The sequence below is a fragment of the Eptesicus fuscus genome, chromosome 13, assembly GCF_027574615.1.
Source record: "Eptesicus fuscus isolate TK198812 chromosome 13, DD_ASM_mEF_20220401, whole genome shotgun sequence".
Classification (NCBI taxonomy): domain Eukaryota; kingdom Metazoa; phylum Chordata; class Mammalia; order Chiroptera; family Vespertilionidae; genus Eptesicus; species Eptesicus fuscus.
In genome coordinates, this window is record NC_072485.1 from 81,688,822 (window position 1) to 81,711,498 (window position 22,677).

Sequence of the window (22,677 nt, forward strand, 5' to 3'; positions counted from 1 at the left end):
CCCGGCCCGGCTCCCTGGCCTCCCACGTCCCCGGGATCTCGGGGCGCGGTAACCGCCACTGAGACCAGGCTCCCGACCCGGAGCCTCGGGTGCCGTTAGGGACCTCCGGACGCCCCGACGCCCCTGGGCCAGGGAGCAGGACCCAGGACGCCACTGGGGTCCGGGCCCGAGCTGGGCCCCCCACCCCCACCCCCGCCCAGGTCGTCCCTCCAACCCCACCAAGCGTTCCACACGCGCAGAGCGCCCCCTCCCTCCCTCCGCCCCAGCCTCACCCCCTCCCTCCCTCCGCCCCAGCCTCACCCCCTCCCTCCCTCCGCCCCAGCCTCACCCCCCCTCCCCCCCGCTCCGCGGCGTCTACGCACCCCCCGGCCCCCCCACGCGCCCCCTCCACCCCTCCGCCGCGCGCGCAGGGGAAGGGGCGGGGCTTAGCGGCGGGCGGGCGGCGGGATTGGCCAGCGTGGGCGGCCGCGGCGGCCGCTATAAAAGCCCGCGGGCGGCCGCCTGCGCCACAGTCTCCGCGGAGAGCGGCCGAGGTTTCCTGCTTCAACAGTGCTTGGACGGAACCCGGCTCCTCCGCCCCTCCGCCGCGGCCCGCCGCCCGCCGCCCGCCTCCCGCCTCCTCGCAGCGCCCTCCTCGCAGCGCCTCGGACCCCGGACCACCCCCGGCCCCCGCCTCCGCTCCAGCGCCGCGCAGCCGCCGCGCAGCCGCCGCCCGCCATGACGTCCACCGCGCCCGTCTCGCAGGTGCGCCAGAACTACCACCAGGACTCGGAGGCCGCCATCAACCGCCAGATCAACCTGGAGCTGTACGCCTCCTACGTCTACCTGTCCATGGTGAGGGCGGCCTCCCCGGCGGGGCGGGGGGCGGAGGGCGGCCGCCGGGCTGGGCTCCCGCTCCCCCCGCGCCCCTCGGGAAAATGGAGGCCGCGCGAGGCCTCCCGGGACGCTCCTTGGCGCAGAAATCCCGGGCGCCGGGCCCTTCCCGACCGCCCCCCGGGAGGGCCGCCTCCGCGCCCCGCCTGTGTCTGCGGGGAGCCTGGCTGCCGGGCACTCGTGCCGCGGACACAGCTCTGCAGTCGGGAGGGGTTTTGCCTTTTCATCCCTTCCCCTGCGTCCGATCACGTGCCCCGATGCCCTCGGCTCGCCTGGCTAACGGGCCGAGAGGTCCGGCTCCCCCCCCCCCCCCCCCGCCCAGGCTGCGCCGGAGCCTTCTGGGTAATGGTGTCGAATAGCAACTTGGGGGCTGATGCGAAGAGGCTTATCTTCCGTGGGCGCCCACTCCCGAGCCGCTGCCTCCACCCCGCGGCCCTGCTTATCTCGGAGCCCCACTGGAATGGGAGCGAACCCCTGAGCCACCTCCCGTTTGGGGGGACACCAGGTTGTCTTCGTCACCCAGCCTGGTGTCTGCGTCCTTAATTTTTTTTTATTTTTGGGGGGTCTAAGAACTGTAGCCCTCTAATCGGACTCTCAGTTCTTGGATAAAATCCACCAACAGTTACTGGGCAAGTCATTTTTGTCTGTAACGGGTGGGGGTCAGTTTCCCAAAATCCTGGTTTAAGGGGGGGTGGGGTGGGCGGGAGTTTGGTTGGAGTTGCCTGATTGAGCCAGTGACCCGAGCTTAGCCGCGTCCCCGGTGGCTGGCGAGCAGACCTGGATTTCTGTGTTAGGAGCTCCTCGCACAGCGAGCATCTAAAAACCGAATCCAGCGCCGTCCACCGACGTGAGCGTTGCCACAGTGGCGACCTCGCCTCGTGGGTTAATTTTAGAAATCCCTGTCTGCCTGCAAGCCGCGCTCATGCTTGAACGTGTCGCCAGGGAGGAGGGGGCGAAGCTGGGGAGACTCTCCAGCACCCTCCCCGGGGGATCGGCCACCGGCACCGGCTGGGAGAACTCCGCCGCAGCACGTTCCACACGGAGGCAGTTCCTCCAAAGTCCCCACAGCAGACTCTCCATTTCAAAGCCCGGGCTTCCTTCTTCCATTTTAGAGTAGAGACTAATGATTGTGGTGTTCCGTCCAGGGACACAGCCTGCCCCTGACCTAACTCGCTCCTGTTCCACTTCAGTCTTACTACTTTGACCGCGATGACGTGGCTCTGAAGAACTTTGCCAAATATTTCCTTCACCAATCTCACGAGGAGAGGGAACATGCCGAGAAGCTGATGAAGCTGCAGAACCAGCGAGGCGGCCGAATCTTCCTCCAGGATATCAAGGTGAGCGGCACGAGCTTCCTAGATGACCTGGCGGCCTCGGGGGTCGGAAACCGCTCAGATGCTAGCAGTTGCCCTTTTATTTTCATTTTTTATTTTAAATGTTTTTATTGATCTGAGAGGGTTGGAAACTTAGATGTCCTTTCACCAAAAGGTTTGCCTGCCAAATTGTCACGGTGTGCTTGGTAGAGACTCGGGGTGCCTTGCCCTAACTTCCTCTCCTTCAGAAACCGGACCGTGACGACTGGGAGAATGGGCTGAATGCAATGGAGTGTGCTCTGCACTTGGAGAAAAGTGTGAATCAGTCGCTGCTGGACCTGCACAAACTGGCCACTGACAAGAACGACCCTCACGTGAGTCGGCCTGAGGGAAGGGAAGGAACAGCCTCCTTAGGTGCTGGCGGTTGACCGGCCTTCTCCCCGTTCTGTGTTTGCAGTTGTGTGACTTCCTTGAGACGCACTACCTGAACGAGCAGGTGAAATCCATCAAAGAACTGGGTGACCACGTAACCAACTTGCGCAGGTTGGGGGCCCCTGAAACTGGCATGGCCGAGTACCTCTTCGACAAGCACACCCTGGGCAGCTGTGACGAGAGCTAAGCCCCGGCTGCTTCCGGGAGCCTCGGGTGCCTTCCTGCTCACCCAAGCCGTCTGCATGTTGGAGTTACCTTGACCTTTTCTATGACTTGTACCAAATCACCCCTCATGTCTCCTTTGTACCCTCCCTTCAAATAAAGGAGTTTGGTACCCAGCTGTTGTCTTTGAATCCTTGGGATCCGCTTGCAGTGTATCCAGGCCACCTTTGCTAATTCCGGAAATGCCCGGCTTCACACTAGTTACAAATGAAACGCCCAACAGGACGTGTGTTCGTGAAAATCCTTAGTTTATTAATCCTTAGTTACATGAGACTCCTGAGTTTGTGAAAGATGCCAAGGCGTGGGGGTGTGGAATTCGGATAGGACTCTGGGACTCCTGGTCCTGAATTACATGTTTCTAGTGGCTCATTCTAGCTTTCGTTATTTTTATGTGCAAGAGGCATTTAAAGGCTTAGCCCTGAAACTAAGGGTTCTCGTTCTCCATTGAGCTAACCATTTGATTCAGGCTGTCGGGAACGTCCGTGTGGACAGCTGTCTGTCTGACTGGGTCAGGGTCCCGCTGGTGTACACACGGCTGGGACCAGGCCGTGACGCCGCCCCTGGGGAGACGGGCTAGGAGTGTGCTTCGTCCCTGTGGGAATGTGAGAAAGTTCACGTGAATATGGAAAGTACCTTCATCCCGGTACATCAGCTGCAGTGACATCACTGCGGCGGGAGAGCTGAGGTTGAGGCATCTGAAGTACTGAGAACGACTAGTGCCGGGGTGCTGCAGAGCTGGTACCACCCACCCCCAGTCAGCCACAGTGATGTTCAGGTTTCCATCTAGCCTGGGAGCTAGGCAGATGGTGGCCCTTTTAAGATCTCAGCTGTGTATTCTGACCACAAGTAACTTCTTGAAAATCTAGAAATAGGAAGTTAAACTTCCCTCCCACATGATGGGGGTGGGGCGGGACGGATGTATAACAGGGTGAGTCTGCTAAAGATGGGATCAAGGGGGAACTGGTGGGTGTGACAGCTTGGATTGACCCCAGGAAGCAGGGAGAGCGCATTGAAGTTAAGTCTTGCTGAGGTGCCCAAAGCAATGATGCCCCCAAGGGACCTGCATGCCCTCAGCCCTCCAAAGGGTGGCCCTTTGCCAAGCTTCAGGCCCGTGAGCGGTCTTGGGGGACTGACTGCTCACACAACCTCAGCTAACCCTGGGCAGGGAGGTGAGTTCTTGGGCTACTACTAGAGCCCCCAGCTCTGCCCCATGGGATTCTGTGTCTCCACGCTTTCCAAGCGAGCTGGACCCAGGGATAACATCGCCCCATCGAAGCCTGGGCTGGGAGCCCTCCCCAGCGTTCCCGTGAGCAGCCGCCGCCTCCCCCGAGGTCGCAGGGACTTCCTCCTGGTGACGCCAGGCTCTCGGGTGAAATGAACAAAAGCCCCCAACGCTTTCCCAGGGCCCCTGCCCAGGTGGCCAAGTGTGTGCCCCAAGCCAGTGCTGGCACAGGTCCAGCCTGCTCGGCAGTGATGGGACCACGAGGAAACCATGGAGGAAGGGTAGGCTCAGAGCAAGGGGAGCTGGGGCGGGGCTGGAGGGCGCCCAAGGAGGGGGTGCGGTGAGCCTGGTCGGCGGGGAGCACAGACCTGCTTTCCAAGGCCCAGTAGGGACCGTGGTCTGTGAGTGCCGTGTGGATGCTGCTCGTCGATCGTGTATGTGGCTCTCGGAGATGCCTCTCGGGGGCCGCTGACGTGTCGGTCAGGTTAAACTCCACAGTTTTCCTCTTGATGTGACACAATTCCAGGGGCTCCATCGAGGCCCCTGCACACTCTGGGAGCAGCGCCAAGCTCCTCCTGGTCCCTCGCGCCCCAGGCTGCGGGCTCTGGTCTGCCAGGACGCCGGGGCCTCTGCGGAGACTGGAGGGCGCCGAGGGTCCTGGTGGGAACACCATGGGGGTGGGGCTGAGCGGCGTCGGCGGGGCACTGTGGTAGCCGGACCTCCCATACAGTGCAGGGGGCTCAAAGGCTTCCTCCCCCCTCAGCTTGCAGGCCTCGCTGTCTTCCGGGTCCCCGGAGCACTTCCTGGCACCCCGGAGCTGCTCGGGCTGGCCCTCAGGGCGGAGGCCTTCCTTCCTGGGCAGCAGTAGCTTGGTCTTGGAGCTCGTCCTGGTGGGGGCGTGGGGGGGGCTGCAGCCCCAGGAGGCGGCCGAGGATGCCAGCGTGCGCGCCCTCCTCCCTGGCCTCCCCCGGGCTGGGCTGGAACTCCATCTCTTCCTTGTGCAGACTGGAAAGAAGCAAGACGCTGAGGGCTGAGTGGGGGGACAAAAGGACCAAACCTGACCTTATTTCTCCCTCCCCCCCCCCCCCTCGGGCCCCAGGTCAGGGACACACAGTCTTCCTCTCAATGCCCTGACCCGCCTCTCCTGACCCACCCTGTACCCCCTCAGTCACCCCTCCCGGCCCAGCTCGCCCAACTGCTCCGCGGCTCCCTTTTGCCCGTGTTAACATTCAGGCTCCCTAGCCTGGCGTTTGTGGTTCCGCCCGGGGAGCAGCATCCCCAAGGAGAGAAGTCTGGCTTCCAGAGCCCCAGGCCTCTCCTCTGCAAGAGAAAGCCCCCCGACCGACCGCAGAGCGGCCTGCCCTCGCCCTGTCCAAACCCCCAGGCTGCAGGCCCTCCCTCCAGGAGGTCACAGTGACCTCTCCTCTGTCCTGTCCCTTCGCAGGCCTCCGGGACCTGCGCTGTGTATCCAGTTTCGCTGAAGTGTGTTCCCTGGAGGCCAGGCCTATGCATTACTTCCTGTTCCTCCCCCTCCATCTCCACAACCTTCAGTGGCTGGAGTGCAGATCGGGCAGATCGAAGGCAACCTCCAGAAATGTCCCCATTGGTCACCTTCCCAAGCCTTGCTCACGCCGTTAGGGAACCCAGCTAATTCTGGTTCCAGCTAATAGGATGTTGTGTCCTTAAAAGAGCAAGGAGAGAGCAGAGCCCAACACTGGGGAAACCTTGATAGACTTGCACCAGAGTCCTCTCCACTCTCACCCACGTGGGCGGCCGAGGCCTCCACTCTGCAGCACAAAGTCTACCCAGACGGTACCTGTGAGGACCCAGCTTCCTGCTGGGGCGTGCCTGCCACCCCGCCCCATTTCAGGGACACCCCATCCCACCGCCACCAAATGCTCCCAATGCTCCGGCTTCTCAGAGAACAGTCCTGGACCTGCGTCAGGAACCAGGCCCTGACACCCCAACGTGTCACTGGTCACTGGCTGCCCTCGAGTAAGTCCTTCCCTCTCTGGCCTCAGGGTCCCTCTGTGGGCACAGGGGCTTAGACTGGAGGGCCGGAAGCAGGACAGGGACAGAGTGCAAGGCGTGGCGGTGAACCAGACAGACTGGCCCACCGTGCTGCCTGCTAGCGATGTGACGGTGGGCAGGCAACTGCCTTAACCTCGCTGAACCTGGACTTCCCCATCTGAAAACGAGCTGGCCAACCAAGGTTCCTGGGAAGAAGGGCTCAGCACAGCGCCTGGCACTCAGTGGGCCCCCAGTGTGCGCTAACTAGGCCAGCGGTCGGCAAACACATTAGTCCACAGAGCCAAATACCAACAGGACAACGATTGACATTTCTTTGGAGAGCCAAATTTTTTGAACTTAAACTTCTTCTAACGCCACTTCTTCAAAATATACTCACCCAGGCCGTGGTATTTTGTGGAAGAGCCACACTCAAGGGGCCAAAGAGCCGCATGTGGCTCATGAGCTGCGGTTTGCCGACCTTCTGTTCCCAGGCAGGCCCACGCACGGGGGTTTTCTCCCCACCAAAGGGGTTCCCTGGTACTGCCCACCTGATGTTGAAGGTGGAGCCAAAAAAGGAAGGTCGGCGAGACTGGGCGGACGCGGCCGTGTAGGGGGGCTGTGGCTCCGGGTCGTTCCAGTACATGTCCCGCTCCACGGGCGGCAGGTCCTGGTGCATCTCGTCCACGGCCAGCAGGGACACCTGGCCGCCGGGGACAGAAGCAGAAGTCCGACAGAAAGGTCAGCCAAGCAAGACCAGGAACTTGCCAGGTGACTGGGAGAGGCCACTTCCGTGTCTCTGGGCCTCAGTTTCCCTACTTGCGAAATGGAGAGACTGACACCTACCCGAAGCCTCAACACCTGGGGTGAGAATCCTGGGAGGGGAGAGGAGGCCATCCAGGTGAGGCCTCTCTACAGAACTTCAGGGTCCCCGTCCCTGGGTCCAGTGTGGGGAGAGCTCAGAGCACGGGCTCCCTCCCTTCCCCCATACCTGCAAGCTCCTGTCCACAATCCAGTTGGTCTCAAAGTCATCGTCATCTTCTCCGAACGGGTTGATGAGCTGCTCTGCCACCTTGGGGACAGGGGAGGCCCTGGGAATCCTCCTCGCAGCCCGGCAGCCTTGCTCCCCTCGCTTAAACCTCAGCTCCTGGCATTTCCACCCCTGCCCCTCTCCCAGGACACACACACCCCGCCCCCCCCACGCCCCCCGCCTGACCACTGTCTCCAAAGCCACTGTGTCAAGGCTCCAGCCCCCCACACAGGGGACCCTCACCCACATTGCCTTTCCCTCTGGCACACCGGCCCTTTCTGACTCCCCTGAGCCAGGCAGTGGTATAATCTTTTCATTTGTTCAGTTACTCATTCATGTTTTCAGACATGTATTTATTCATGACCTTTGGATGCGACAGACATACATGCTGTGGCTGTGCTGAATGAAAGGGTCGGCCAGGCGGGCAGACTCCCGGCACTGACTTCTGCCGCCTCCCAGGCCCTGTATGGTGGTGAGTGCAATGCGCTAAGCATGTCAAACTCGCGGCCCACAACGAATACTTTGGCGGCCCAGGTATGTAAGAAACGTTTTAATAAAAATTTCGTAACTTAACTTTTACAATATCCTGTTACGCATAATTATTAATAACTACAGCATTCGCTAATGACTGATGACTATAATCGTGTTGCATTCATTTCCCTTATGCGCCTTACGCGCAGGCGCACCATTTCTCTCCACTAACACCAGCAGCGAATATTTTAGCAGCCGATGGCCACGTCATTAGTCTTGGACTGACTTGTTCGGTGTGCGCAACAGGAAGTAATTCGCTTTCGGAGAACAAGAAAAATAGGCTTATTTGCATTACGCTTATTAATTTGTGCAGTTATTCAGTGTCTGGTAAGTGAATGTTCAAGAAAAAACATTAATTTTTATTAAAATGTTCTATTATTCTATGCTAACGATGACTCATTCATTTCAGCCCTTTGTCTTCAGCGTGTCTCTATCGAAGTAAACCTACGTTTCTATGAAAATGAAGCTTTTGTTTTTTGCGGCCCACACACACTTACCCCTTGTGTATTTGGCCCGTGTCAGCCTTTGAGTGTGACAGGCTTGCACTAGGGCATCAAGGGATATCCTGCAAGCCGCGGGGCACCACAGGGGAACTGCAAGCAGCAAAATGGTGTGGTGGGGCCTGGCCGGTGTGGCTCAGTGGTTGAGCGTCGACCCATGAAACAGGAGGTCACCATTCGCTTCCCAGTCACGGCACATGCCTGGGTTTGGGGCTTGGTCCCCAGTAGGGGGCGTGCAGGAGGCAGCCCATCAATCATTGATGTTTCTCTCTCCTCTCTGAAATCAATAAAGATATATATATATATATATATTTGTAAAATATATATTTTATTGATTTTTCACAGAGAGGAAGGGAGAGGGATAGAGAGTTAGAAACATCGATGAGAGAGAAACATCCATCAGCTGCCTCCTGCACATCCCCCACTGGGGACGTGCCCGCAACCAAGGTACATGCCCTTGACCGGAATCGAACCCGGGACCTTCCAGTCCGCAGGCCGACGCTCTATCCACTGAGCCAAACCGGCTTTGGCGATATATATATATATTTTAAAAATCTATTTTATTGATTTTTTACAGAGAGGAAGGGAGAGGGATAGAGAGTTAGAAACATCAATGAGAGAGAAACATCGATCAGCTGTCTCCTGCACACCCCCTACTGGGGATGTGCCCTCAACCAAGGTACATGCCCTTGACTGGAATCGAACCTGGGACCCTTGAGCTTGCAGGCTGACGCTCCATCCACTGAGCCAAACTGGTTAGGGAAAGATATATATTTTATAAAATGTTTTTTAAAATGGCGTGATCCGGTTTAATCTGTAGATAACTGGGGGGCGGGGGTAGCTGTGTGTGAGTGTGTGTGTGTGTGTGTGTGTGTGTGTGTGTGTGTGTGAACATGGACAGAGGTAAGAGAGGGAGGCACTACCACCATCACTGTTACCAAGAAACAAAGGACGAGCGGGAGAGTGGGCGGGAACTGGACAGAAAGAGCGGACAGGCCACTGTCAGTCAGAGTTCCTGTTAGAAAGAGCTGGGCGTGATGGGAAGGAAGGCTTGGATGAGCCACGTGGAGTGGGGACAAGGACCCCCAGTCGCCACGCGGACAACCTGAGTAAAGAGAGACGGTGCTTATCTGCCTTCTGAAGAGGGGGGCAGGGCCGTCAACCTCAGGGCTCTTGCTTACTAAGCAGAGGAAACATATTGGGGGCCTAATCGTGGGGGACAGGGAGAAGGTGCCTCGCCAGCGCGGCCTGCCGCTGCCACTTATTCCGTGCTCACCCCTTGTTCTGGACAAACATGAGGAGACCATTCCCTTGAGGAGGCATCGAAGGTGTGACAACCGAGCGTCCCTGCGTCTCTGCCTGCTGAGCCCCAGCCCTGTGTCCCCTCAGACAGGCTCACGCATCTGCTCCCCTTGGGGTCTCAGGTTCTTTGTGTGTAAAGAGACGGAGCGACTAGAGGGCCGGGGTCAGGACCCAGTGTCCTCCTCCCGCTGTGGAGACTCCTCTCCTGCTGGCCTGAGCCCTCCGGCCACGCCTCGCCCCGCGGCTCACCTTCAGCCAGCCAGCGTAGAAGAAGAACTGCAGGCATGTGAAGACGGGGACAACGAGGTCCAGCTCGTGGCCAGGGTAGGCCTTGGCTGGGTTCAGGAACTGCCGCCCAATCAGGCACGCCAGGAAGAAGCTGTACACCGCCACGGTCACCACCTGGGCAAGGAAGGGGCGGGCAACGGGCTGGGCGGTGGGGTCAGACCTGGGGTCAGGCAGCTCCCAGGCTGGGAGGACAAAGCCTTGCTCTGACTTACACACTCACGGGACTTGGGGTCTCTGCGATCCCCTCTTTAAAATGGGGATAATCACACTGCCTCCCCAGGCTGCACCAGGCCGAAGCCTGGACTCGTCCAACTGTCACCTGCAAAGTCCAGACCCAACTCCCAGGTGAGCCTCTCTCGGCCTTTAAGTGGGTCCTTCCTGGGTCCGCCTGGCCTCGGTCTCCCAAACGGGCAGCTTCACCAGCTTTGTGCTCACCTGCGTGTACACCAGCGGGACACTGATCCAGTCGTAGGCATACAGTTGTCCACACTGCGTACGCAAGGTGTTCATCTCCTGGGGGGCAGGAGGGAGGGCTGAGGTTCTGACCACCACCTGCTCTCTCCCAGGCTCCTCCCCAGGTACCAGGGTCTGGTGCTCAAGGTCCAGCCCTAGCTGTGTGGTCATGGGCAGCCCACCCAACCTCTCTGTGCCTCAGCCGCCAAATCTATCAAAAAGGAACCAGGCTCTCAGAGGCTCACTTTACGGCAGGGAGGGGAGGGGCCTTGGGAGGGGCCCATGGGGCTGGGAATCCTATTGGAAGAGAGCCTTCTGTTGGGAGCCTTGTTCCATTGGGGGCACAACCCTCCCTGCTCTGCAGCAGCCCCATCAGCGTAGCGGGCTCACGGTCAGCAGGCTCTGGAGCAGGACAGGGTCCCGGATTCGACCTCCGATCCAAGCTTTCATTGACAGGTTGGCAAACCACACCCAGGGCACCCAGAACGTGTTGTGCGGCAAGCTCAGTTTTTCCAAGTGCCTGTGTTCCGCGGGGGTCATGAAGCCTGCGGGGGTAGAGTGAAGAAGCAGTGTGTGTGTGTGTGTGTGTGTGTGTGTGTGTGTGTGGTGGGGGGGGGGTACCTACAGAAGGGGTGGCTGGCCAGGTGGCCAGGCCCTGTGGGGTCCCAGGATTTAGGCCCAAGTCCCTGCTGAGCCCGTAGGGACCTCGAAGCCTCTTTGCCATCCATCCTCTTTCTTTCAAAGAATAATTACAGAGTCCCTACTATGTGCTGTTCTGGGCTGAGCACGTGAGAGGGGTCTGTCTTATGAGCTGGGACCTGGTCAGAGACCGAGGTCCCAGATGCACAGGCTTGGACACCGAGAACAGGAGAACGGGATGGGGATGGCGGAGGGGGCAGACCCTGGTTCCTCAACTCTTCCCAAGACGCCCCGGTCCCGCTCCCCACTCCCAGCCTCTACCTGCCCTTCCCTTAGCCCTCAGGGTCCTCAGCCCTTACCTCCAGCCCCCTCCCCTCCCCTCCAAGGGTAGCTCCCTGGCCTGGGCCCACCTTCAGGCCCCTGACTCCACCCCGCCAATTCGCTGACGTCTAGTCTCCGCCCCGCTCCCGGCCCCGCCCAATCGTCAGCCAGGGGCCTCTGGTCCGGCCCCGCCCCGCCCCGCCCCGAGGCCCCGCCCCGAGGCCCCGACCAATCGTCAGCCAGGGGCCTCTGGTCCGGCCCCGCCCCTCCCCGAGGCCCCGCCCACCTGCGGCCACCAGGTGCTGGGCGGTGGGGAAGCGCTTGTAGACCGCGGCGCTGACGCCGCGCAGGGTGAGCACGCCGCCCAGGTTGGCGTAGCGCATGAGCGTCCGCCGCAGCCGCCGGCCGTGCTCGTCCTCGCCCTCCACGAGGCCCGACACCAGGTTCATGAGGCGGTCGGGCCACGGCAGGTTCTCGTACTGGCTCCACCAGCGGGTCACCACCAGCGTCACGTAGAAGCCTGGGCGGAGGGGCGGGGCGAGGGCGACGCCTCGGTGTCTCCAGCCCCGGCCCTCCTGGAAGGTGCTCGGGAGCCGGCCGTCGGAGCCCCGCGTGGAGGTGGAGGGCGGGCCTCGAATGACCTCTCCCGCACCCCTCCCCGCCCCCCCCCCCAGAGATCCCGGACCCTTCCCGCCCGCGCAGGCTCCGGGCGTGACGTCAGCGCTCCCCGGGAAACAGGTCTGGGGCGCTCCCAGCAGGAGTCCTTCCCCGTGTCTGTCTCAGTCCCTGTCTGCAGTCTCCCCGAGAGGACTGACATGACCCTGGCCTCCCCCTGCCGTCTCCCCATCTCCCGGTGCAGGGCCCCCCTAGCAGCCGCGGGACCGACACCCGGGAGGGGGCTCACCCAGCACGAAGGAGATGGGGATGAGCTGGATGTAGCTGTCGCAGTAGAGGGTCAGCTTCTCAAACAGCAGCTGCTGCTCCTCCGTGAGGGCCATCCTGGGGGGGGGGGGGGGGTGGCGAGGCTGGCCCGGCCCCAGCCAGGCCTGGGGGAGCAGTGTGGCCGCCCCCGCCCTCCAGCCTCCCTGTCCCTTGGCTGCCGCCCAGGGCCCTTCCTGTGGCCTGAGCCGGGTCCCACTCCTCCTCTGGGGCCCTGAGCCCCAACGGGCTCCGTGACTGCAGGAGGCCCCAGGAGGCTTCTGTGAGGGGTCGGCACCTCCCCACCCCCCCACGGGCCCTGCCAATCCTGCCGTTTTCTGGGGCCCTTTTAAAGGATCCAAAGGACAGTTGTTTTTTTAAGTGGATTAAAACAAAGGGTGTTGGTCTTTTTAAAAAATGTATGGAGGGAGGGGTGGCGAGGCAGAGCACAGGGTTTGAGGGCTGTGGAACTTCTTTACAACACGGCGATGGTGGGTGCAGGCCATCCGTTACCCACAGAATGCGCACCCCCAAGGTGCACCCTAACGTACACTGTGAGCGGGACTGGGGAGTAATGGTGTCCGTGTGGGTTCATCTGTGAAAACAAGTGTACCATCTGCCGGGGGTGTTGATAGTGGGGGAGGCTGTGTGTGGGGGGGGGGGGGGGTTAAATGGGGACTCGCTGTACCTTCTGCCCAATTCTGTGATGAAAGACCGCTCTAAAAAAGAAATCTAGCCCTAGCTGGTTTGGCTCAGTGGATAGAGCGTCAGCCTGTGGACTGAAGGGTCCCAGGTTCGATTCCAGTCAAGGGCACATGCCCGGGTAATGGGCTCGATTCCCAATAGGGGGTGTGCAGGAGGTAGCCGATCAATGATACTCTCTCATCATTGATGTTTCTATCTCTCTCTTCCTCTCCCTTCCTCTCTGAAATCAATAAAAATATGTATTTTTAAAAAAGAAATCTATACTAATAAAGGGGTAATATGCTAATTAGACCGGACATCTTCCGGGCGACCCTCCGGATGTCCTTCCAGGCAAAGTCACGGTGGCAGGGCCAAGGCAGAGGCAGTTAGGGACGATCAGGCGGGCAGGGGAGAGCAGTTAGGGGGATCAGGCCGGCAGGGGAGAGCAGTTAGGGGGATCAGGCCGGCAGGCAGGTGAGCAGTTAGGAGCCAGCGGTCCCGGATTGCAAGAGGGATGTCCAACTGCCGGATGTCCAAAACCGGCAGTCAGACATCCTCTGAAGGGTCCCAGATTGGAGGGGGTGCAGGCCAGGCTGAGGGACCTCCCCTCCGCGCCCCGTACATGAATTTTGTGCACCAGGCCTCTAGTTCTAATAATAAAAGAGGAGTATATTGGTGCCCTGGTAAGAACTCAAGAAAACCAATGGGCTTTGTGATTAGTATTACCACTATGAACTAGAGAACTTTAAGTATTGGATATTTCCAATCCATTCCGTCATGAATGCTTTTCCCATTTAAAATGCTATCATATATTCAGAGATTCTATCTGTCCTATATTTTATTGTTTAAAAAAACATTTTGTTGAGGAATAACAAAGGTACAGTCTGGACCTGAGGGCCCGTGTGGGGTTCGGGAAGACGGGCTGGCTGAATGGGACCAGGGCCGCCCTGGGCTGGAGGGATGGTGTCTGAGATGCTCCCTGTCAGTCTGCCTCCTTTCCCCGCCCCCCCAACCCCAGCCACCCAACCCCCACCCCCGCCCCCTCCCCACCCAGGGCAGGCCCACAAGCTCAGCGGAGCCTTTTAGGCCTCGGTACATGGCCCCTGGATGGTTGGCGGTCTCCTAGGCGCTCGAGGCCTCCGCTGCACCCCGAGGCCCCCCGAGGCCCCCCTGCACCTGTAGATGAAGCGGATGGTGTAGTAGCTGAGCAGGAAGATGAGGAACTCGCCGTAGAGCAGCTTGTAGATGCTGCCTCGCCAGCACAGCAGCAGGCGGGAGAAGGAGCCCAGGCGGGCGTTGGCCACTCGGTGTGAGTAGGTGACGGTCATGGTCAGGCCCGGAGCTGCAGCAGGTGGGCTGGTGGGCAGAGAGGACACTGATGGGGCCGGAGCGAGCAGGGGCCTTGGTCAGAGCCTGAATGGGGCTCCTGTGTGACCGGAGCCGGGACCTGTCCCTGCTCTGGACCGCAGCTCTTCCTCAGGAGACCGGTGTGCGGATGGGGTGGTCCCTCCGGCCCGCCCGGCTCCGGCTGCCTGTGGGAGGAAGGCGTGGGCCCAGAGGCCGCCCACAGCCTCGGCAGGGAGGACAGAGAGAAGTCTGTGTCCTTAACTGGCATGGCAAGGACAGCGACAGTGCACACACTGGGCCAGCCTTCTGTGCTGAGCCCATCCCGGTGGTTAGCGCCCCCAGCGCCCCCAGCGCCCCCTGGAGAAAGGTGGGTAAGAGGCCTGGGCAGTCTTGTCCACTGTCCTGTCCCCAGAGCCCAGAACAGCATTATAGGACAGATAGAATCTCCGAATATATGATAGCATTTTAAATAGGAAAAGCATTCATGACCGTTCAAATACTGTTCAGATATTAACATTTGAATGGCAGTGTTCAAATAATGCTCCCGCAGGGTGGCCCCGGCCTTGCCCCTGCCGTCTCCCTGCCGGGGACGCTCTTTCTGATCTATTGCTCGCTTCCACTTCAGCTCATCTCTTCAGGAAAGGTGTCCCCGGCCCCTACCCGGCAGCAGCCGCCCACACTTCCGGTCCCTCACGTGCCCAGCGGTCCTACCCGGCACGCAGTTATCTTACAATCATATTTGCAACTATCTGCTTGTTGACGGCCTGTCTCCCCCTAGCCCAGTGGTCGGCAAACTCCTTAGTCAGCAGAGCCAAATAGCAACAGGACAACGACTGAAATCTCTTTGGAGAGCCAAATTTTTTAAACTTAAACTTCTTCTAACGCTACTTCTTCAAAACAGACTCGCCCAGGCTATGGTGTTTTGTGGAAGAGCCACACTCAAGGGGCCAAAGAGCCGCATGTGGCTCGCGAGCCGCAGTTTGCCGACCACGGCCCTAGAGTGCAGGCCCCTATTGTTTCTCAGTGAAACTGTGTTGAAGCCATGACTGACGCTCACCCTCCCCCCCTGCTCTGAGCAGCCACACGGCTGCCTCTGCCTCGCGCACACCCAGCCCATTCCCGCCTCAGTGCCTTTGCACAGACGCCAGCGCCCACAGCCCTGCACACGTGTTGCCTGTGTGTATACATCACACACACACATGCGGGGACAGTCATCGACCCCAAAGGCCCCCACAGCCCCCGCCAGCCCGCCTGGGCGACCCCTACTCACAGGAGGGGCTCCAGGCTGGCGGGGCGATCCCGCCAGAGGTCTGGCCACTGGGCGGTGGGACTCCCTGGGGTCCTGTGAGCAGTGCCCCCGCCTGCACTGGGGCCTGGCCCTGCCCGTGCGGGTGCTAAGCCGTCACCTGACTCCCTACGGCAGCACCTCCACAAAGGAGCCCCGTGTTCCTTCCTCCCCTAAGCCGCCCAGAGCACAGGCCCCTGGCCCTCTAATTCCTTCCTGGGTGGGGCGGGGGCGGGGGCGGGGGCTGAGATTTCCGGTAACCCCCTCCACCGCGGCCTGCCAATCCTGCGTCTTCTTGGGGCCCTAAGACCCCGAAGCTTCTGGCAGGCCGTGCTGCGGGGAGGGGGCGGGAGCTGCCGCAGAGGGCTCCCCTCCCTGGCCCCGGGCGCTGGCAGCACCGGGGGACCCCCTCTGCATCCTGGCCGTGCCCGGGCCCCCCTCAGCGGTCCTGGCCGTGCCCCGGTGTGCGGGGCTCCGGCCTCTGCTCCTCTCCGGCCTCCGTGCCGCTCTCTGCAAAGGATGGCGTTTCTTCAGAGCCCGGCCCCGCAGTCAGAGCCAGAGTTCACGCATCCCGCAGGGAGTCCGAGTGGCTGCTGGTGACATGGCTGTGACATGGCTGTGAGGGCTGTGACATGGCTGTGACATGGCTGTGAGGGCTGTGACATGGCTGTGAGGGCTGTGACATGGCTGTGACATGGCTGTGACATGGCTGTGACATGGCTGTGAGGGCTGTGACATGGCTGTGACATGGCTGTGAGGAGTTAGCAGGCTGGCTGTGAGTGAGGAAGGAGAAAGGCCTGGGAGCGTGTGGGCCCTGCGGGGCGGATGGCACGGTGGATCGGTGGGCAGTGCGCTCCCGGCCTCCCCGCGGCGGGTGCGGGGCCCAGGTGAGGGCAGCGGTTAGCGGCTCAGTGGCTGCCCCTCCCGTCGCCCTGCACCCCCCGCTCTGGGCTCTCCTGGGCGGAGGATGGAGCCGGCTCTGGGCTCTCCTGGGCAGAGGATGGAGCCGGCTCTGGGCTCTCCTGGGCGGGAGGATGGAGCCGGCTCTGGGCTCTCCTGGGCGGGAGGATGGAGCCGGCTCTGGGCTCTCCTGGGCGGGAGGATGGAGCCGGCTCTGGGCTCTCCTGGGCGGGAGGATGGAGCCGGCTCTGGGCTCTCCTGGGTGGAGGATGGAGCCGGCTCTGGGCTCTCCTGGGCGGAGGATGGAGCGAGGACGTGTCCCCGAGAACGCAGGGATGCTCACAGCGGCGGTGGCGCTTGGTCTTCAGGGGCCCAAGGATGGCCTCTCGGGTCTTTCTCCAGGGGCCGCGGGGAGCGAGGGGCCGCGGGGAGCGAGGGGCCGCTGCACGTCTAACAGCGGTGGCCTTCGAACCCCCTTCCAGAAGCCCCGGCTCGCGGTCTGACCCGGAGCCTAACATGAACCCGCCCTCCCTCTCTGACCCCCCCCCCCCCAGGGGTGCACGCTGAGACGCAGGGGACTGGGTGCCTGCTGTTTGGCCTCCAGAACTCAATGCCTTAAAAATGACAATCCTTTCCCGGTGACCTTGGTGGTGGCGTTTTCTGTTCCCGGCAAACAACACGATGGAGTCTCCTCGGATCCGGGGCGCCCTGGAGGGTGCTGTGAGCCCTGCCCCCGGGCTGGGGGGACACTTTCCCACCCGGGAAAGGGGCGGGTTCACGTGGACCTCAGTCTCCTCATCTGGGAAGTGGGACCGTAGCACCTCGCTCGGCAGCCGGGTGAGAATGCGGGGCCAGAAGCGTTTTAGTCGGCTCTCCAAACCGGAGACTCTCACGTCCCACAAACCGGGGTGCCTCTGCCCGCGCTCTCCCCCCGCTCCCCCCCCCCCCGCGCCATTCGTCCGCACGGGGTCCTGGCGCTGGTGTTCTCTCTCAGGTTCCCCCGCGAGTCCAGTGCCCGTCGGGGCCGAGAGCCCGCTGTAAGGAACACTGCCCGGCCCTGCACCCCTCCCCACCACACAGCACCCGAGAGCGCCTTCCATTCGGCAGGTGACTGACCAAGGTGTGTTCTAAGCTGGAACGTGTGCCTGGCACCACGCCCGGCACAGACACGCTCACTCCGTGTTGGTCGAAGGAGCACAGGAAACACGGGCCGCTGTGGCGACAGGAACAGGGTTCTGCCTCCCGTGGCCGCTGGAGGGCGCCCGTGACCAGCGGGCTCTGGCCGGGCCTGGCAGCTGGGTCCGCGGCCTGGGATCTGTGTGGACCTGGAGCGGGCATGGGTCCCTCAGCTCCCTGACCCCGACCGGCAGCTGTGGGGCCGTGAGGGGAGCGGGGAGACAATGGAGTCCTCCCTCCCTTCCCCCGAACTGGGATTCCTTCACAGTATCCCCAAAGTCCCACCGGGACCAGCTGGCAGAGGGGCCCGGCCTCCCCCCCCTCCCTCCCCCCCAGATGCCCCAGGACATCCCCACACACCGCGGGCGCTGCGTGCTCCGGGCACCACCCCAGGCACGGGGCTTGGCATCCCACTGCGCCTTGGCCACGAGCGTCCCCAGCCGGGCGGGGCACCCCGAGCGGATGGAAGGGCATCGGGCATCAGGGACAGCCCGTGGACAGTCACCGAGGAATTACGGAGAAGCGGGTTAGTCGGCATGACCCGCCTTCCAGGAGAGGATGCTGAAGTTCACGGCCTGCCCTGCCCAAGGTCACACAGCCCTGAGGGCCAGGTCGGGACTGGAACATGGGTTTTCTGTTTTGAATCCTGGGCCCTTTGCATTTCCCGCCATCGCCTCGCAGCGGGGGCTGGATTCTGAGCCCTGCGTGGAGGGCAGCGGTCCCTGCGGGGTGAGGGGGGCTGAGGGTGCCCGGGAGAGGCTCTGCCTCAGCAGGGCCCGTGCTCTCGCGTGCCCTGGCACAGCGCCGTCCCCGCGGGCAGGCAGAGCAGAGCTGGCCGGTGGGTGGGGGTTCCCACGGCAGAATGCTGTGGCCTTCTCCTCTAGGATCACCGTGGCAACAGGATCATCACAGAGGGTCTGCCACTGTGCCCCCCCCAGGACCTGCCTCAGCCGGGCAGGAGGAAGGGGGACCCCGCTTGGCTGGGGCAGTGGGCAGGGGCCGTGGGGCAGGCCTGGATGCTGCCTCCAGGCTCGACACAGGGCACCTGCCAGCCCACATCCCGCTCTTGGGCCAAACAGAACAGGGCAGAAGCCAAGACAGACAAGCAGGGCACAGCGCACGGGGAGGGGAGGGGTACGCCAGCCTGAGGCCCGGAAGCAAGACAGACTCCTCTGCCCTCGGCCCCGAGGTGCGATAGGCTCAACAGTCCAAGAGATGGACACGTAAGCCGTGGCTCCTGCGGAAGGACCGGGGGCTGAAGAGGCAGGGAGAGCGGGACGCCTGCCGGGCCCGGCTGCGCCAAGCCCAGGCCTTCCCCTGCCGGCGGAACAGCATGGACTAGCCAGCGCCAGGCTCCGGGCAGGGCATTCACCGCCGCCTTCGGAGGACGCTGGGCTCCGAGCCACCCCGTCCCCATGGTCTCTGCCCCGCTGAGGCCAGCCAGGTGAGGCACGGCCCCGCCACGTCCCCACCCCTCCACCCACCAGCGGGACCTGGGGCCGGTGGGCAAGTGAGGAGGAGGAGAAGGAGCATCCTGGGTCAGGCTCTCCTGGGCGTGAGGAGACCTGGAAGCTGTCTCGCATTCACTACAAGCCGGTGGCCTCAGCTTACCTCCCCTGTCGAATAGGCACGTTGAGGGTTTGACGGCTCTGGGAGGACATGAATGGCTTCTCCCCCAGCTGCTCCCTTTGCAGACAGACACCCGGGCCTAGAGAGAGAAGCCGGCTCGCCTCGAGTCCCCAAGACTCCACTCGGAGCTGGGAGGGGAAGGAGGTCGCTGGCTGAGTCGGAGCAGGGTGTCTCTTTACTGTTCCAGAATGTTCCTGTGGTTTTAGCTCCACAAGCACACGCTGAATGCAGCAGTGCTTAGCGCTGTGGTGGGCCTTTCTCCCCTGTGCTGCCTCCTGCACGCCCCCCACGGGGATCGAGCTCCAAACCCAGGCATGTGCCCTGACTGGGAATCGGACCGTGACCTCTTGGTTCCTGGGTCGACGCTCAACCACGGAGCCACACCAGCCAGGCAAAAGTTTTTAGTTTTGACGAAGTCCCGTCCATCGAATTTTTTCTTCTGTTGTCTGTGTTTTGGTGTCATAGCTAAGAAACGGTTCCCAAATCCAAGCTCGTGTTTTCTTCTTCTTTTTTTTTTTTTTTTCGTGTTTTCTTCTTAAAACCTTTATAGCTTTCGCTCTTCCTTTTAGGTCTTGGACCTATTTTGAGTTAAATTTCTATGGGGTGTGAGGTGCAGGTCCAACTTCATTCTTCCACCTACAGATATCCAGCTGTCCCTGCCCCATTTGTTGAAAGGACAGCTCTTCATGCATTGAACGGTGTTAGCACTCCTGGTGGAAATCGATGGGCAATCGATGTGTGGGTTTACTAGTATTTCTGGACGCTCAGTTCTGTTCCATTGACCCATACACTGAGTGGCCGGATCATTATGACCCCCCCATCAGTACTTCGTGGGCCACCTTTTGCCTTCAATACTGCGGCGATTCTTCTTGGCATGGACTCCACGAGATGTTAAAAGGTGATGCGAGGAATCTGACACCATGCCTGATGGACAGCACTGTCCAGGTCTGTGAGATTGGATGGTTGTGGAACCAGGTGCCTGATGGCTCTTTTAACTTCGTCCCACAAATGCTCAATTGGATTGAGATCTGGTGATGGTGGGGGCCACCTAAGCAAGGTAACGTCTCCCTCATGTTCTTGAAACCACTCCTGCACAATATGAGCACCGTGGCATGGCGCATTGTCTTATTGGAAGAAGCCATCTCCATTGAGATACGCCATCAACATGATAGGATGAACTTGTCAGCAACGATACTTAGGTATGTTGTGCTATTCAGACGTTGTTCCACACGAATTAAAGGACCCAAATCATGTCAGGAAAACATGCCCCAAACCATAGCACTGCCCCCACCAGCTTGAAGGGTTGTACTCATGCATGTGGGGTGCATGCTTTCATGTTCTTTCCACGAAATTCTCACTCTGCCATCTGCATGATGCAACTGGAAACGTGACTCATCGGACCACGTGACTTTTTTCCAATGCTCGACTGTCCAATCCTTGTGTTCCTGTGAGAACTGGAGACATTTTATCTCGGTAACTGCAGACAGCAAAGGTGTTCGAACAGGCCTTCGGCTTCCATATCCCATACGATGCAGGGTACGGCTAATGTGCCTACAAACGTCAGGTGGTCATAATAACCTGGCCACTCAGCGTATGTCTATCTTTATGATCTTTATGTACGATTGCTCGATTCAGTTTGCTAATGTTGCATTTAGAACTTCTGCATCTAGAATTAGGGATATTGGCTTATACTTTTCCATTCCATACATCCTTGTTGAGTTTCTCTTTTTCTTTTTAAAATTTTTTATTTGATCAAAGTAATAACGTGTATATAATTTCAAAAGTCGACGGTCACAAAAGGGTTTATAATGAAACACAGCAGTTTCCTGCTCAGCCACTCCCCTCCCCCCTCCAGCCCCTTCAGGCTGTGCCTCCTGGGGTTCACCCATCTTCATTGTCTCTAAGTAGCAGGAGTATACGGACCACCTTTTATTACTCATTTCATCTGTTGTCTTCCTCCCTGGGAGAGGAGGGTTACCTGATACCACTGTGGGTCAAAACAGTAAGGGCTAAGGAAATGTTTGGCCTTCACCTTTTAATGCTTTTATTCAAATGCTCTCAGTTGCTGAGCACTTTAGATTAGAAGGCATGACTATATTTTACACTCTTGGCTTTCCCCAAAATTAGTAATTGTCTTGTTTTTGGATTTTTGTTGGTTTGTTTGTTGTGCCTACTTATTGTTGGTTCTTCCCACTCCTTCCAGTACCTTCAGTCCCAGCAGTGAATAGGTCAGTTCTGACTGTCCATGGAGACATGGCTTCTAAGGACCAGCATTCTTCTCTAACGGGGCTGCGTGCTCTCTGTGCTGCTGCACAGCCTTTGTCCCGGGACTTCGCTCTTGTCCTGGGAATAGTCTTTCTCATTGGCCGGGGTCGGCTCCTTGCTTTCCTGAGCCCTCTGTCTCTCTCTCCGTGGTCTACTCCTCGGTTTTGGTTGGACACACGCTGTGAGGGGGCAGCGGCAGGAGGCACGGTGATGGCTGCGCTCAGCACCCCAGCGCCTGGATCGTCTCTCCCTCAACTCGGGCTAATCCTCGTCGGGGCCCACACAGGATGCCGAGATCCGCCCTCACGGGCATCCTGGCGGGGCCCTTTTCTTTCGCCCCATGGGGGTGGCTTTCCTGGCTCCTGACCTAGGGATTCCTTCCTTCGCCTGCTCCTCATTGTGCTGGAGGGCAGCCCTCAGGGGTCCCCGAGGAAGAGTCTGCTGAGACTTGCGCTTCCTGAGACCTGCATATGCGCGGGAACGCTAGTTTGGGCGGCAGGGAGGTCCGGGCTGGGAAGAATTTTCCTTCAGAATTCCGAAGGCGTTGTCGTCTGGCTTCTGGAGGCGCTGCCAAGAAGCCCACATCGGTTCTGATCCCAGATCCTTGGGTGTGAAGGACGCTGAGCTTGTAAGACCCTCTCGTTGTCCCCAGTTTCCTAAAATTGTTCCCGGATGCATCTCAGCATTTTCATCGACTCTGCTAGACACACGTGGGCCTTTGCAATGTGAAAACCCATACCCTTCCGTTCAGGGAAATGACCTTGACCTGGATGCTTTATTGTCTCCAATTTCTTCTGTTCTCTTTTTGGAATCCTTGTTTTTCAGATGTTAAATCTTCTAAATGTGTCCTCTAATTTTCTAATTCTTTATCTTTCATTTTTTTAGTGTTGTTTATTTTGGGAGCTATTCCCTCCATTTCTGTCTTCCAACCCTTCTTCAGAGTTTTTATTTCTGTCATCGTGATTCCTGAAAAATATTAATTCCCAGGCGTTCTTTCTGTTCTCTGGATATTTGCTGGTTTAGAATCCTATTCTGGTTTCATGAATGCGATTCTCTCTCTCCTCTCTCGGCACAGCCAGGATAGATTTTCCTTCTCTCGACAGCGTCTGTTTCTTGCACGTTGCTTTCCTCCCGCTTATCGGGATCGATTTCTGTCCTGTCAGAGTTTCTCGTTCGTTGTCTAGTCGCTTTCGTTTGCTCATCACTAAGAATGGGAACTTAAAATTCATGGGAAACTTTAAGCAGGCTGCCTTGTAAGCATGTCAAACTCGCGGCCGGCGGGCCGCATGCCTCGTTTATTTCGGTAAACGAGTTTGACATGCTTGTACGGTGCTTCCGAG

The 22,677-nt window shown here is 59.7% G+C and overlaps 3 protein-coding genes across 3 annotated transcripts in view; 2 read left to right on the plus strand and 1 right to left on the minus strand.

Moving 5' to 3' along the window:
• The first annotated feature begins 501 nt into the window (after positions 1-501).
• FTH1 (ferritin heavy chain 1) lies at positions 502-2,956 on the plus strand. The gene is made up of 4 exons (XM_008160332.3): positions 502-834; positions 2,064-2,210; positions 2,435-2,560; positions 2,644-2,956. Exons 1-4 carry the CDS (start codon positions 718-720, stop codon positions 2,803-2,805), a joined length of 552 nt encoding a protein of 183 aa, XP_008158554.3. The 5' UTR covers positions 502-717; the 3' UTR covers positions 2,806-2,956.
• Positions 2,957-3,112: 156 nt separating this feature from the next.
• BEST1 (bestrophin 1) lies at positions 3,113-17,906 on the minus strand. The gene is given in 12 exon segments (XM_054724853.1): positions 3,113-3,432; positions 4,431-4,967; positions 4,969-5,067; positions 6,621-6,772; positions 7,061-7,141; positions 9,682-9,834; positions 10,156-10,233; positions 10,564-10,718; positions 11,420-11,653; positions 12,038-12,132; positions 13,912-14,091; positions 17,804-17,906. Coding segments are annotated over 11 exon segments (1,755 nt in total). The 5' UTR covers positions 14,064-14,091; positions 17,804-17,906; the 3' UTR covers positions 3,113-3,413.
• Positions 17,907-18,378: 472 nt separating this feature from the next.
• RAB3IL1 (RAB3A interacting protein like 1) overlaps positions 18,379-22,677 on the plus strand; it is a 32,140-nt gene continuing 27,841 nt past the window's right edge. The window contains exon 1 of the mRNA XM_054725384.1: positions 18,379-18,887. Coding sequence (XP_054581359.1) covers positions 18,859-18,887 — 29 coding nt within the window. The 5' untranslated portion in view covers positions 18,379-18,858. The remainder of the gene's footprint in view (positions 18,888-22,677) is intronic.

Bases quoted from the DNA above. Each gene is read 5' to 3' on its own strand.
- FTH1 (XM_008160332.3), top strand. From the start codon at position 718: ATGACGTCCACCGCGCCCGTCTCGCAGGTGCGCCAGAACTACCACCAG. The intron at 835-2,063 runs GTGAGGGCGGCC...GTTCCACTTCAG, and splicing joins CCTACGTCTACCTGTCCATG to TCTTACTACTTTGACCGCGA. The intron at 2,561-2,643 runs GTGAGTCGGCCT...CTGTGTTTGCAG, and splicing joins CTGACAAGAACGACCCTCAC to TTGTGTGACTTCCTTGAGAC.